Source organism: Lutra lutra, chromosome 6 (assembly GCF_902655055.1).
Source record: "Lutra lutra chromosome 6, mLutLut1.2, whole genome shotgun sequence".
NCBI classification, from domain to species: Eukaryota; Metazoa; Chordata; class Mammalia; order Carnivora; family Mustelidae; genus Lutra; species Lutra lutra.
This window is the reverse complement of record NC_062283.1, coordinates 31,464,151-31,478,937: the sequence shown is the minus strand read 5'-3', so window position 1 is coordinate 31,478,937 and position 14,787 is coordinate 31,464,151. Positions and strand designations below refer to the sequence as shown.

The 14,787-nt window shown below is 35.7% G+C and overlaps 1 protein-coding gene across 5 annotated transcripts in view; it reads left to right on the top strand.

Moving 5' to 3' along the window:
* LOC125103118 (butyrophilin subfamily 1 member A1-like) overlaps window positions 1-14,787 on the top strand; it is a 108,835-nt gene that overhangs the window by 55,950 nt on the left and 38,098 nt on the right. For 2 of the 5 annotated variants that reach the window (XM_047734935.1, XM_047734934.1), the window contains exons 1-3: window positions 10,474-10,617; window positions 12,447-12,554; window positions 14,593-14,613. The exons of 1 other annotated variant lie outside the window; for it this stretch is intronic. In XM_047734935.1, the coding sequence (XP_047590891.1) occupies window positions 10,605-10,617; window positions 12,447-12,554; window positions 14,593-14,613 (142 nt within the window). In that variant the 5' untranslated portion in view covers window positions 10,474-10,604. Of the gene's footprint in view, window positions 1-10,473; window positions 10,618-12,446; window positions 12,555-14,592; window positions 14,614-14,787 lie in introns of those variants that run through there. 2 more of the 5 variants (XM_047734939.1, XM_047734938.1) reach the window with 1 other exon arrangement.

Sequence of the window (14,787 nt, the reverse complement as noted above, 5' to 3'; positions counted from 1 at the left end):
ATTGATCAATAAACTTAGTCATGTCCAGGTATTCTTACTGATCTTCTGAGGGAGGGGCCTGTTGTAGCTATTTTCAAATGCTTTTGACTGAGGCAGAATTGCATGGCCCTTGCCAGGGTCCAGGCTAAGTAATCTATTCAGGTTTGCTCTTGGTAGCTTATGTTACTTGAAAACTTTCCATATAGCTTTGGAGTTAGAGAATGAAAATGACCGTTTTCCAATCTCCAGCTCTGAAGGAGCCAAGAGCTTGAGGTCCCCTTCTTCTGTGAATCCTCAGAGAAAAGCAGCCAATCACTCCTGTCTCCCTGGTCTCTGAGTGTACTCTGTGCTTACCCGGCCTATGACTGAGCATTTCTATTTCTGGCACATGGCTCCATTTGGAGTCTCCAAACCCATTAGATTCCTGCAGCACACTCCTGCTCCACTCCTTGCATTGAAGGAAGGGTGGGGTCTCTCTGGATCTGTCACTTGTGGGGTCTCTGCTCAAAAAGTAGTGACCCAACTCTTCCTTGGATAACAGTTTATGGCAACCCTGAGCTGAGAGCCCACTCCTCAGCTCCATCTTTGCACCTGGCTTCCCTGTTCCAATACCTGGGAGCTCTGCCACACTCAGACACCCCCAGTCCTTCTGTGACCACGAGGGTCCTGAGACCACACTGTTCCAGTGAGGATTCCACTCCCTGCTTAGCCACTGGAGTGACATCCCTTTGCAGAGTGAACTTCTAAAAATTTTGATTTTGTGCTCTGGTGTTCTATCACTTGCTGGTAGCCGGCTGATGGAGGCTCCCTCCCCCCACTGTCTATCTTCCTATAGATCACCTTGGATTCACTTCTTCATACATCCTACCTTCCAGAAGTGGTCACTTCTCTGTTCCTAGAATTGCTGCTATTCTTTTCTTTGATCTCCTGTTAAGTTTGTAGGTATTCAGAATGGTTTGATAATTATCTAGCTGAATTCTGAATTTAGGTCTACTTCTCTGCCATCTTGCTTCTCCCTCTCCATTCATTGTTTAGTAGCCTGTTGTTTATCCTCCATGTATTTGGTCCTTCCAGTTTTGTTTATTTGTTTGATTTTAGGTTTCTTGTTTAGTTTGATTATTATTAATTATGTTTATTTTTATCTTGTGGTTGGTTTCAAGTTTCATATGCTTGTTGTCAGAAAATATTCACGGTATGGTCTCAAACTTTTTGTACCTGCTGAGGAATGATTTGTGACCTAGTCTGTGTTCTATTCTGGGGAGTGTCCCAGGTGCACTTGAAAAGAATGTGTATTTTGCTGCTTTAGGATAAAATCTTCTGACTATATCTTTTAAGTCCCTCTGGCCCAGTGTGCCATTCAAAGCCATTACTTCTTTGTTGATTTTCTAACAGGATGACCTATCCATTGAGGTAAGTGGGGTGTTACCATGTCCTACTATTTTTGTATTACTGTCAATGAGTTCCTTTGTATTTGTTTTATATATTTGGATGCTCCTTTTTTGGGGTCATAAATACTTGCAACTTTAAGTCTTTTTGGATAGTCTTCCTTGTATGCTATAGTGCCTTTGTTCATCTCTTGTTACAGTCTTTGGTTTGAAATCTAGTTTGTCTGATAGAAGTATTTCTACTCTGGCTTTCTTTTTATATCCATTTGGAAGACACATGTTTCTTCATCACCTCACTTTCAATCTGTAGCTGTTTTAGTTCTAAAATAAGTCTCATGTAAGCAACATATATGTGGGTTTTGAATCCATTTTGATAGCCTATGTCTTTTGATTGGAGCATCTGGTCCATTTACATTCATAGTAATTATTGATAGATATGTATTTAGTGCCATTATATTACTTGCTTTGTCATTATTTTTGGAGATTTTCTCTGATTTTCTCTTACTTGTCACTTTCCACTCAAAGATTTTCCTATAATATTTCTTGGAGGACTGGTTTAGTGGTCACAAACTCCTTTAGTTTTTGTCTGGGAAACTCTTTATCTTTCATTCTATTCTGAATGATAGTATTGATGGACAGTATTTTCTTTGTTGCATATTTTTCCCATTAAGCATGTTGAATATATTATGCCACTCTCTTCTGGCTTACCACTTTCCTCTAGAGAGATCTACAACTAGGTTTACGAGTCTTCCCTTATAAGTTAGGGGCACTTCATTTTACTTGCTGTTTTTAAGATGTTTTCTTTATCACTATACTTTGCAAATTCACTTTAATATGTCTTAGTGTTGGCCTGCTTTTGTTGATTTTGATGGGAGTTCTCTGTGCTCCTCTGGATTTGGGTATCTTTTTCCTTTCCCAGATTAGGGATGTTCTCTGCTATGATTTTCTCAAATACATTTTCTGTTACCTTTTCTCTTTCTTCTTTTTGTGTGACTCCTATAATGACAATGTTATTATGCTTGATGGAGTGACTGAATTCCCTAAGTCTTTTACCGTGTTGCATAATTATTCTTTCTTTTTTTGTCCAGCTTCATTATTTTGCATTATTTTTATCTTTTGTGTCACTTATTTGTCCTTAGAGTCTTCCAAACTTGTGGCCATTTCATTAAGTGTGCTTCGAATTTTAGTCATTGAATTTTTTATTTCTGATTATTTCTTCTCTCTTTTCTCTCTCCAGTAAGGGCTTCCCTGAAGTCTTCCATTCTTTCTTAAACCCAGCAATTATTCTTATGACTGTTGCTTTAAGTTGTCCAACAGGCAAATTATTTATATCTGTTTCACTTAGATCACTGGCCATGGCTTTATCTTGTTTCATTTGGGATGAATTCTTCACCTTTACATTTTGTCCAAGTCTCTGTATTCTTCTGTGTATTAGAAAAGCCTGTTATGTTTCCTTTTCCTGAGATTAATGGCTTTATGAAGATGAGATCATATAGTGTCCAAGTTTGACAATTCAGTGAATGTATCTGGTGTGTACTATATGCACTCTCTTCCTGTGTTTTGGCTGCTCTATCCTTTAGGGTGATAATCTGCAGAGACTCTCCTTGCCTACAGGAGGCAGTTAATCCGTGGCCAGGGTATGGTGGTTTTAACTGGCAATGCTCTGTTCTGCTTGTTAAATGAGACCTAAAGCTACCTCCACTAGAAATGAAGCATTGCAGAAATTTCTTGCTGGGAGACATGGTGTGGATGGGATTTCCATTGGTCTTCTGGGAAAGGGAGCTGTTGCACTGGGACTGATGCTAAATGGATCAAGAAGGGCAATGCTGGCAAAGTGCAGGGGTGTGGGAGCTGGTGTAAGCAGATTAGGCAGCCAGTGTCTGTACTCTGCTGTTTATGGAAGGTGTTTCAGTGTTTATGCTGAGGGGTGAGAGAGAGAAATGGTGATATCCAGCTCCTTTCTCCCTGGAATGGGGTCTCCATGTTTGATGTTCTCAGGGAAGCGATCTGAGAAAAGTGAATAATCTCACCCCTGTGTTTCTCAGGCATTTTTCAGATTGCTGTTTTCATGATTTCTGCCTCCAGACTTTTTTGCCTGCCTCCTCTCCAGGAGCAGAGCAGGGTCCTCCAGACTCTTTCCCAGCCATGTCTGATGACTTTTGCAACTCTAGGCTTTAGGGAAGAGGTATGGGCAAGGGCCTGTGCTAGTCTCCTGGGGGAGTTTGTTGCCACACCAACACTGAGGCAAGTTTGACCATGAAAGACTTTGTGCCAGAGTGCAGTAGCATAACACTTGGAGCAAGCAGGCTAGACAGTGAGTGTCAGGGACCAGCTGCCCTCAACAGATGGTTCTGTATTTATGCTGAGGGTGGGGGAGGGAATAGGCACCCACTGGCTCTTTTTCCTTAAAGAAGTGTCTCTGGGAATGCTACCTTTTCTGGACAAGTTCCCAAAATAGTAAATAATTTCCCCAATGTGTGCCTTGGGTGACCCTCCAATCACATCCTTTGCCCCTGGGGGTTATTTCCCTGCCTTCTCTCCAGGAGTAGGGCAGGGGGAAGAAAATAGTATCAACCAGCTCCTTTGTTATTAGAGAGGGGTTGCATACTGCTCTCAGGTGAACTCTCTGAAGAAGAGGGAATAATTTTCACCCTGTTCATTCCAGGCATTTCTTAGACCTCTGTTTTCATGGTCTATTCTTACACTGTTTGCCTTTCTTCTCTCTAGGAGCAGTTCAGTGCACTGCGGAAACTATCTCAGCCAAGCCAGCTGACTTTTATACCTCCAAACTTTAGGATGCAGTGTGGGTGGGAGCCTATTCTTGTCTTCAGAGGAGGATATTTCTGAGCTTAGGACCAGTGGGAGGTTTGATCAAGAAGGGCATTTGTGCCAGAGTACAGGGGCATGTGAGTCGGAGCAAGCATGCTTGGCAGGCAGCTCTGCACCTATGCTGTGTGTAGGAGAGTGGAAATGGTCCCTACGCTCTGTTGTCCCTGAAGGGGGTCTCTGTGAATGCACTCCAAAAGAAGGAGAAATCTCCTTATTGTGTGCCTTTGGTATTCCTCAAAAGCTCACTCTGATCCTGGGTTGTTTGCCTGGCATCTCTCCAGGATTAGGGTAGTGTGCTCAGGGCTCTATCCCAGCCAAGTTTGCTGACCTTCAAAACTTCAGGCTTCAAGTCCTGCTGTTTGCAAAAATAAAACAAACAAACCAACCAAAAAACTAGCTGTTTTCATTTTTCCTGCTGACGGATAGTAGTAGTATTCCCCTTGCCTATTCCCTTGTGTGTTCCCTTCTCTGTTGTCTTTCTTGCAACAAGGGCATGCTCCTCTCTACAGTGCCCATGATTCTTTCCTCCCCAAAACAACATCTCCAAATTTTCTACCTTCCTTGATGTGGCCTCTTCTCTCCCTCTAGTTGTGCAGTTTGTTCTGTCAGTCCTCAGGCTGATTTCTTGGGCATTCAGAAAGATTTCAGAGTTATCTATTTGTGTTTAAGATATGAGATAAGTCTAGATTCTTCCTACTACACCTCCATTTTAACTCCCATCATCACATTTTTATACACTAGTGATGAAGCAGCATAAAGAGATATTAACGAAACATTCCTATTTAGAACTCTACCAAAAATAATAAGATGCTTAGGAAGAAACTTAATCAAAAAAGTGGAAGACTTGTACTCTGCAAAGTATAGAACTTTGATGAAAGAAGTTGAAAACAACACAACCAAATGGAAAGATATTCCGTGTTCATAGACTGGGACAACAACCATTATTAAAATGTCCATACAACAAAATAAGCCTACACATTTAATGCCATCCCTATCAAAACACCTGTAGCATTTTTCACAAAATTAGGAAAAACAATTCTATGGACCCATCCTGAATAGCAAAATCAATCTTGAAAAAGGCAAATAAAGCTGGAGACATCACTATTCCAGATTTCATCTTAAGCTACAAAGCTGTAGTAATCAAAACATTATGGTACTGGAATAAAAATAGATTCATAGATCTGTGTAACAGGGTAGATAACGCAGAACTAACCCACATTATGTGGTAAATTAATCTTTGACAAATGAGGAAGGAATATCCAATTGAAAAAAGACAGTCTCTTCAACAAATAATGTTGGGAAAATTGGTCAGCTACATGCAAAAGAATGGAACATGACCATTCTCTTGCACCATACACAAGAATAAACTCAAAATGAATTAAAGACCTAAACATAAGACCTGAAACCACAAAAAAATCCAAGAGAGCAGAAGCAGTAATGTCTCTGACATTAGCCATAGCAACATTTTCTTAGATATGTCTTTTTAGGCAAGGGAAATAAAACCAAATATAAGTTATTGGAACTATATCTAAAGAAATATCTTCTTCCCGGCAAAGGAAACAACCAACAAAACTAACAAAAAATCTACTGAATGGGAGAAAACATTTGAATGACACGTCCAATACTGATTTAGTATCCAAAATATATGACGAACTTATGCAACTCAATGCCAAAATCCAAACAATCTGATGTAATGGATATGTCCAAAAGAATGGACAGAAGACATGAACAGACATTTCTCCAAAGACATTTAACCAGATGACCAAAAGATACATCAACATCATTCATCATCAGGGAAATCCAAATCAAATCCCTAGTAAGATAACACTTCACACTTGTCAGAATAGATAAAATAAAAAACAGAAGAAACAATCGGTGTTGAAAAGGATGTGGAGAAAGAGAAACACTTGTGCATTACTGGTGGGGATGCAACCGTGGAAAACAGTTCGGAGATTACTCCAAAATGAAAGATAGAACTACGCTATGATCAGTGATCACATTACCTGGATTTACTAAGATAATTTGGAACATTAATTCAAAAAGATGTATGAATCCCTATGTTTATAGCAACATTATTTACAATAGCCAAAGTATGGAAGCAGTACAAGTGTATACCAATAGATGAATGAATAAAGAGGAAGTGGAGATATATACAATGGAATATTACTCAGCTATAAGAAGAATGAATTCTCCATTTGCACCAACATTGATGGCTCTAGAGAGTATAATGCTAAGTGAAATAAGTCACGGAAAGACAATAACATAAGAATCCTTTACATGTGGAATATAAGGAACAAAATAAAAGAACAAAGAAAAAAAACAGAGGAAAAAAAAACAAAAAACAGACTCTTGACTGTAGAATACAAACAGTGGTTTACCAGGCAAGGTGCGTTGGGGAATGGATGAAATAGGTAAATGGTGTTAATAGTTCACTCATTTTGATAAATACTGAGGAATAATTTGTTGAATCATTATATTCTACACCTGAAACTAATATAACACTCTATGTTAACTATGCTGGAATTAAAAGAAAAATTAAAATGAAACAATAAAATAATAAAATAAAGTAAAATTCATAATGCTTTTGTTGAAGGTTATCTTACAGAAAAAAGGGGAAAATAAGCTTTTTAAAAAAGACATAATATAACAATGCATATGAGGTACCTAGGTGGTTTAATTGGTTGAGTATTGAACTTTTCATTTTGGCTCAGGTGTTGGTTTCTCCCAGTTCTTGGGGTCCTAGGATAGAGCCCTGGAGTATGGGCTCTGTGTTCAGGGTGAGAATACTTGAGGATTCTCTCTCTCCTTCTAACCCCTCCCCCACTCCCTCCCTCCCTCTCTCAAATAAATAAATATTATATATAATAATATATGCTAATTATACTTTTAATTAATGACACAAAACCCAGAAAATTGGTAAATGAAGACATTAAAAAAATCTCTGAATATAAGCAGGAAATAAGATGAATATAGATAGAAAAAATCAGCCTAACCCATATAGGTTTTGCTTAAAAAGTCAAATAAAAAATTGGAGGAAGTACAGTTAACTCTTGAACAAAATGGATTGACCTGCACTAGTCCCACTTGTACTGAATTGTTTGTTTAAGTTGATAGCAAAAGCCATAGACATTTATTCACAATTGTCCACCCTAGTCTCCCCAGGACCAAATCAAAGGCAACTGGTGCTAAAATTGTGCCTACTGCTTTCACAATACCCAGGGAGGCCCACCGAGGTTTTCAGGAGCCCCCAGGGGTCCCAAGACCCGGCAGTGTTTCAGGTCATGGTTGTGCCCACAGGATGGTCTGTAGAGCACCCAAGCCTGGCATACAAGAGGACAGGCTGAAGCAGAGAAATGTGCCCAGAGTATAGATATGGCCCTGTACTGGGAGCCTCATGCCCTTGATGCCCCTGTGGCACCCCCAGTTCTTTACACACCATGGACAATGGAGGTCTAGACAGGATGGTTGTTGGTTTCCAGTTTTTCCTGGACAGGTGCAGATACCTTCCCACAAAGGTCCCCCAGATACAGGAGATGATCCCAGGTACCAGTGCACTCAGTTGTGACTGCTGGTGCCAATAATTAAAGGCCAGTGATACAGGTATAAGTCAGATTGGGTACATGTACTGTGCCTCTAGGCCACTGTCACTGCCACCTGCAGAGCTGCCTGGCAGCTTTCCACTGCTAAGCCTAGGCAATCAAGCTGCAAAACATCACCATCCAGGGCCAGGCCTACCATTATCACTTCCCTTTTCCAGCTCAGCCTAGCCAGGTTTGCCTACCTATATTTGGAATTTTTTTTTTTTTAATAAGTATGCCTACACTGCTGTGATTATATTTTCTCCTCCTTCTGATTTTTAAAAAATAATATTTTCTTTTCTCTAGCTTGCTTTATTATCAGAAGACAGGCTATAATGCATGTGACATACAAAATGTGTTAATAGGCTGTTTATGTTATTGGGAAGGATTTCTAATCAATAGTAGACTATCTACAGTGGTAATTTAGCTTTGGGAGAGTCAAAAGTTACACTTGAATTTTGACTGCACAGGGGTTCACTGTTCCAATCCCTGCATTGCTCAAGGGCTAAATATATATTTATTCAATACTGAGATTATACTCTGATATAAATTATTTTTCCACTATTTTGAATTCTTGTCCTCTTTTGCATTTCTTTTATTATGAGATATTGAGCTCCTTCTCACATGTTCATTTGTATTGTGAACTGTATTCATACCCTTTGCTTATTTTTCATTGGATTGTTGGTTTTTTCATTAATTAGCAAGATATATTTGTGTCACGGATATAATGCCTTTGTCTAAGTATAATGTGTAAATAATCAAAATACACTTGGAATTTTTCCATTTCTTTCCATCTGTAGCCACTACAGTAGTCCTAGTCAATATTTATTTTTCTCTCTTAAGTGATTGCAACAACCTGCTAACCAGACTTTTTATTTTCAATCAGAAGAGACGACTAAGCAGTTGGGCAGATTTAAGTTTGGGGATTAATTTAAACAGAATTCAGTAAAGAAACATTTAGTAATAAATTTAAAATATTGTTGAATATCTATTAAGTGCTTTAAAAAGAGTACATCTTGATAAGAAAAGAAGCAAAACCAAGAAAGAAATGGTGAATTGGGAAATTGGGGCACTACCAATGGCCAGGAAGTCTAAGGGCTGTATTGCTTGTTTCTTATTAATAGTTGTATTGGTATATAATTGGCACATTATAAAGTGTACTTATTAATAATGTACCATTGGGTATGTTGTGAAAGATGTATGCATTTTTAAAACCATAACCATAATCCAAAAAAATACACATGTTCATTATCCTAAAACTTCCCTCATGAGACTATATTTCTCTCTGTCCCTTTCTTGCCCTCCTTATTTCTTGCCCTCCTTGCCCTCCTTATTTCTATGTAGTCATTGTGTTCCACACATTCTGACATTACAGATTAATTTTCACTTTCTATAATTTTCTAAATGGAATCAAACACTATGTGCAACTTTGTACTTTCTTCTATCATTCAGCATAACCATTTTAAGATTCCCCCATGGTGTTGCATGTAACTTTTTATTGCTATATATTATTCCATTTCATGTACATATAATAACTTTTTCTATTCACTCTCCTATTGATAAATATTTAGGTTCTCTCTAGTCTTTACAACTTACAAGGAAAGTCATCATGGATACTCATAAAAAAATGTCTTTATGCACATACATTTTTATTTTTTATTTTGCACAGGAGAATGGCTGAATCATATGGTAGATTTATAGTTTATATGTTCAAGAAACTAACAAATTTTCTTCTGAAGTAGTAGTATCATTTCATATTCCTAAGAGCAATGTGTATGAGTTTCAATTCCTCTACATCTTTGCCAACACTTGATATGGTCAAGCTTTTTAATTTTAGACATCCTAATAGATGGTTAGTGATATTTCATTTTCGTTTATATTTGTAATCCTTCATGACTAATGATACCAAATATCTTTTCATGTACCTGTTTTCCATCATATATCCTATTTAATGAAGTATCTGTTCAAATCTCTTGTCTATTTTGTATTATATTTGTATTAGCATTTTGAGAGTCCTTATATATTCTGGATAGAAATTTTATAAGATTTTTGGGTTACAATTATTTTCTTCCAAACCATGGATTATCTTTTCATTATCTTAAAAGTATCTTGCAAAAAAAAAAAGTTGTTGACTTTAATGAGATTTAATGTATCACTGTTTCCTTTTTTATGTAGCATTTTTGGTATCATATCTAAGAAAATATGTTTTACTCAAGGTCACAAAGATTGTCCCCTGTGTTTTCTTTGAGACCATTCATAGGTTTAGGTTTTATATTTACATCAATGATTCATTTATATATTCACTTATATATTCAAGGTTTGGATTAAAGCTTTTATTTTCATATGGATAGCCATATGCATCTATTGTCTTTTCACCTTTGTTGGCGATCAGTCGTTCATCTGTGTGTGGATCTGCTTCTGGACTTAAGTTGATCTGTTTGGTTTTTCCTTACACCAACACCAAATTGTCTTCATTAAAGTAAATTTATAATAAATTTTGGAGTTAGATAGTAGGACTCTGCCAATCTTGGTCTTTGTATTTTTTTTTTTTTTTTTTTTTTGTTTGGGCTGTTCAAGTTCTTTTGAATTTCCATGAGAAGTTTATAATTATCAAGTCATTTTCAACAGAGTATGCTGATTTTTAAAAAATATTTTATTTATTTATTTCACAGAGAGAGAGAAAGCACATGAGAGAACACAAGCAGGGAGAGAAGCAGAGAGAGAGAGAGAAACAGGTTCCCTGCTGAGTAGGGATTCTAATGCAGGGCTCCATCCCAGGATCCCAGGATCACAGCCTGAGCTGAAGGCAGACACTCAACCTACTGAGTCATCCATGTGCTTCAAGGGTATGCTGAATTTTAATCTAACATATTAAGTCTTCTAATTCATAAACATGGTATGATCATCCATTTATTTAGGTCTTTTTTAGTTACTTTCAGATGGTTTCCATCCTTACATAGTTTCTTCACATGCTGGTGCTGTCCATTTGTGCTGGAGGAATTAGAGTGGACCCTCTGCAGATCTCTTGAGTTATATCTTTGGGCAGCTTTCTTCTCTTCTATACTCTGCCTTAGTCCCTGCACTCAGGGATTCTTCCAGGCTCAGCCTGTTTCCTCTTTTTCTTTGATACAACCTAGAAACCTTTTTAAGAGAATAAGCTGTGGAAAATTTAGGACTTTTCTCATTTTTTTCCTATCCTTTTGAGATCACTCTCCTCTATTGTCTGATTCTTGATATTTGGGTTCTGTTGTTCCAGGCATTTTGTTCAATTTTTATGATATTTCAGTCTGGAGATTAAATGCATCTTGACTAAAATCAGAAATCTTGAACAGATTATAAAGTAATCTTAACCAAACAATATTTTTTTAAAAAATAAAAACATGTTTTATGGAACTGTAGCATATTTAACCAGGAAACAGAATTTTTGTTTAAAAATAAGGATTCCTAACTGATTTTTTAAAAGGAAAATTGAAATTGTGAAAAAATGTCATGATTTTATGAAAAGTTTGCTTAAATACATTGGAAATATCAATTATGGATGTAAAAGAGTACAAGTAAGAGTAACAGGCAGTTTTGAAGTGTACCATCAATGAGTTCTCTCAAGTTGTTCAGGTTTCAACCTCAATGTTAAAGAGAAGAGAAATTTGAAATAAATCTGGGAAAGTGATCAGAAGGTCAATATATATTCAAACTAAACATTAGAGTTGAGTGGCTTACCAGACAGGACTGAAAAAAATAAATAAATAAATAAAAGAAGTGGATTTGTTATTAAGCCTGTGAATATAATATCCTGAAGGCAGCCTTCAAGGTCTATAAGAAGATAATCTCACCTCTATGATCAGAGAAATAGAGATTTGGGTTAAATAACTAACCAAACCTTGACAGGAAATGAGTAAGTAGTGTTTATCCTAGGAAATTCCAGTATCACTGTGAGTTAATGAAGAACCCTCGAAAAACTGATTGATAGTATATGCTAATTTGTGGTAATTGAATGGACATGAAAAATGAAGAAAGCGAGAAAAGAGATATCAGAAATACGGTAATTCAGAATATAACATCTGAATTAAATGGAAATGAGAATATAACAGAGAAATGGAAAATTTTCATATTGGGCTGCAATTATGCATTGCATAGATAAGAGATATAGGAAATTAAGAGGTAGAAAATGTAGTAAGTTAAAAAGTAGAATGAGAAGTATGAGTGGAACAAGTCTTTCTCAGAATTCCAGTTCGAATATTGATGTAGAATGACAGACTTTTCCATCTCACAGATAGTTACATAGCCTTGATTCTGTCCCATAAAATCATCCCATAAAATGTTTTTGCAAAGTGCATTTTCTAGTTCAGTCCTCCAAAGTTAATTGAGATTAATCAAGTATCATTGTTATGGGATTTTGAGAAGAAGAATTCCTAGAGAGCCAGCTGTATAACTCAAGTGAAACTTCCTTAGCACTGGAAGGGTAATTTCTCTTTTGATGTGTTCTCACAGCAACTAGTGTAATGTTATTAAAGTAGCTGATGATCAAAAACATGTTTCTGTTGTTTAAACAAAGACAACTCTCAGACCTCCCACAGTGGGAGCAGAAAAAATACAAGTGGGCTTTTCTTGGGTGAAAGATGACTAAGAATGAAAATTGAATCTAATTGCACATCTATTTTTTTTGTTTGTTTTTCAGAAAACATCACAAAATATATAATTATAGCTATATTTGGAATCATCATTTTAATACTTATAGGATTATTTATTTATAAATATTATTGCAAGAAAAATGACAATAAAAACGGTAAGATATAAAAAATGGGATACAGCAAATTATGACAAATCCAATAGAATGAGTAGGACAGGTGAGAATAGGGAAAGAGTATCACCATTTTTTTTTCTTTGAGATATTAAGCTGTTTAGGAAAACAAAGATCAAAAATAATAACAGTTTTTCTTCCATAGCATATCAATAGTTGTTTATAACCAGTCTACTAATGGTCATATTTTGAAGTGAAAAGAATGGGTATATCAGGTATATTTTTGTTGTTGACGTTGCTAGTGTTGAGAAAACAGCATTTGAGGCAAATTTTATTCTAAACTCAAATTTTCATTTCAGTCCCAAAGTTCTCTGTTTCTTAGTATCCATGGCCTATGTACTCCTTCCCTCTTGAATAACCCTATTCTTATCTGAAGTTTGAAGTGATATCAGTTCCCCCATTAACTATAAAAGATTCTGATATCTGTCTTGTTAGCTGACTCTTTCCCTTACTAACCTTAACAAAGCAAGTTACTGTGTTGAGGAAAACCGTTTGGTAAGGATCTGATGGCAGCCTTAGGTCAACAGCCAGCTAGAAACTGTTGGAATTATGTCTGTAGCCATATAAATGAGAGAGTGCTGAATCCTAACCACTAGACCACCAGGGAGGGTCAAGCAGCCATATAAATGAGCTTGTAAACAAATCCTTCCCTGGCCAAGATCCCAGTAGTGCCCAATATCATCAATGCAGTTTCATGAAAAACCCTAAGGTGGAGGATCAGGTGAAGCTGTATTGTGTGATGATAAATGAAACTGTGAGATAATAAATGTGTGTTGTTTTAATCCACTAAATTTGTGGTTATCTGCTATTTAGTAATAGATAATAATACAATACAATACAGGCATAATCTTGGAATATCTCAAGCAAAATGAAAGTTTTAGTCATCTTAATGTGCAGTGGAGCTAGTGATTTTTTTAAAAAGGAAACCTTTGTTTATTAAGTGGACATCCTCATTTAGTTCACTTATTATTTTTAAAATATAATTTTATTGATCTTCTTGAGTTTTTGAAGTACTATAGTTATTTCATTTCAAGATGACAATTTCCCTCTATCTACAGTAAAGTTGTAGATAGATGATAGGAGACAAATCATTTTTTTTATTTTAATATGTCATTTCCTAGAACATCTGAATTATATTGAATGTCCTTGCTTTTTTCATATTTAAAATAGATTTTTAAAAAAATTTTATGTATTTGATAAAAAGAGAAAAAGCACAGCTTATGTTTTAGTTTTTTGTTATTTAGAAAAACTGTTTGCTATCAGTTTCTGATGGATACTCTTTATTGGGTTAATCATGTTTTCTTCTATGCCTAATTTTCTAAATTTTTTCTTTCTCTCTTTTTAATTTTTTTATGTTCCATTAGCCAGCATATAATACATCATAAGATTTAGATGTAGTGTTCAACAATTCATTAGTTGTATATAAATCAAGAATGAATCTATGATGATCACTTAATTTTTTGCATATATCAAAATGATTATTCTTATTTAATTTATTATTTTGGAAATATACATTAACAAAATTTCCACCTTTTAAATCATTCTTTTAATTTTTATAAAAACTTACATGTTCGTATGCATAATTTCTTAGTATACTGCTCTAGGTTAACTAAATCTTGGTTGAGTTTATAAATCTCATTTGTTCATTTATCATCAAACTTCATTTCTTCAAGACTTGACTAGGATATCTCATGATTTTTTTTTTCCCTTCTTAGTTTCATAGTATCTCTCATTTAAAATTTGGTTAGGTCCCTTATTTTGAGGCTTACATAATATAACCACCAATCAATGTATTTCTGAATCATTAGTAGGATGGAACAGTGGGATTTTAAAACTTTGAATACATGATAATGATTGAAAATATAACTTTTTCAGCAAGTTAGCAAAAAGCTTTATAATCATATAAAAGAAAACTTTAATGTTTGACATGCTGTTATAACATAAAATATTAATTTAATAATATGTCTCTGTCCTTTATTCCTCATAAATATGAGTCTTAATAAAAGATTCCTTTCCCTTTCAGGTTTACTCAGTGGAAATTCAGGTAAAAGGGGAACATCAAATTTTTCAAAAAAACAAAAAAAGAGGAAATAACCAACTAAAACAAGCATAAGAAGAAAATATGATTTTGATAAAATTAGAACATATTTATAAAAATTTATGTGTTCATTTGCTAGAGCTGCTGTAACAGAGAGCCAAACACTAGGTAGCCTAAATA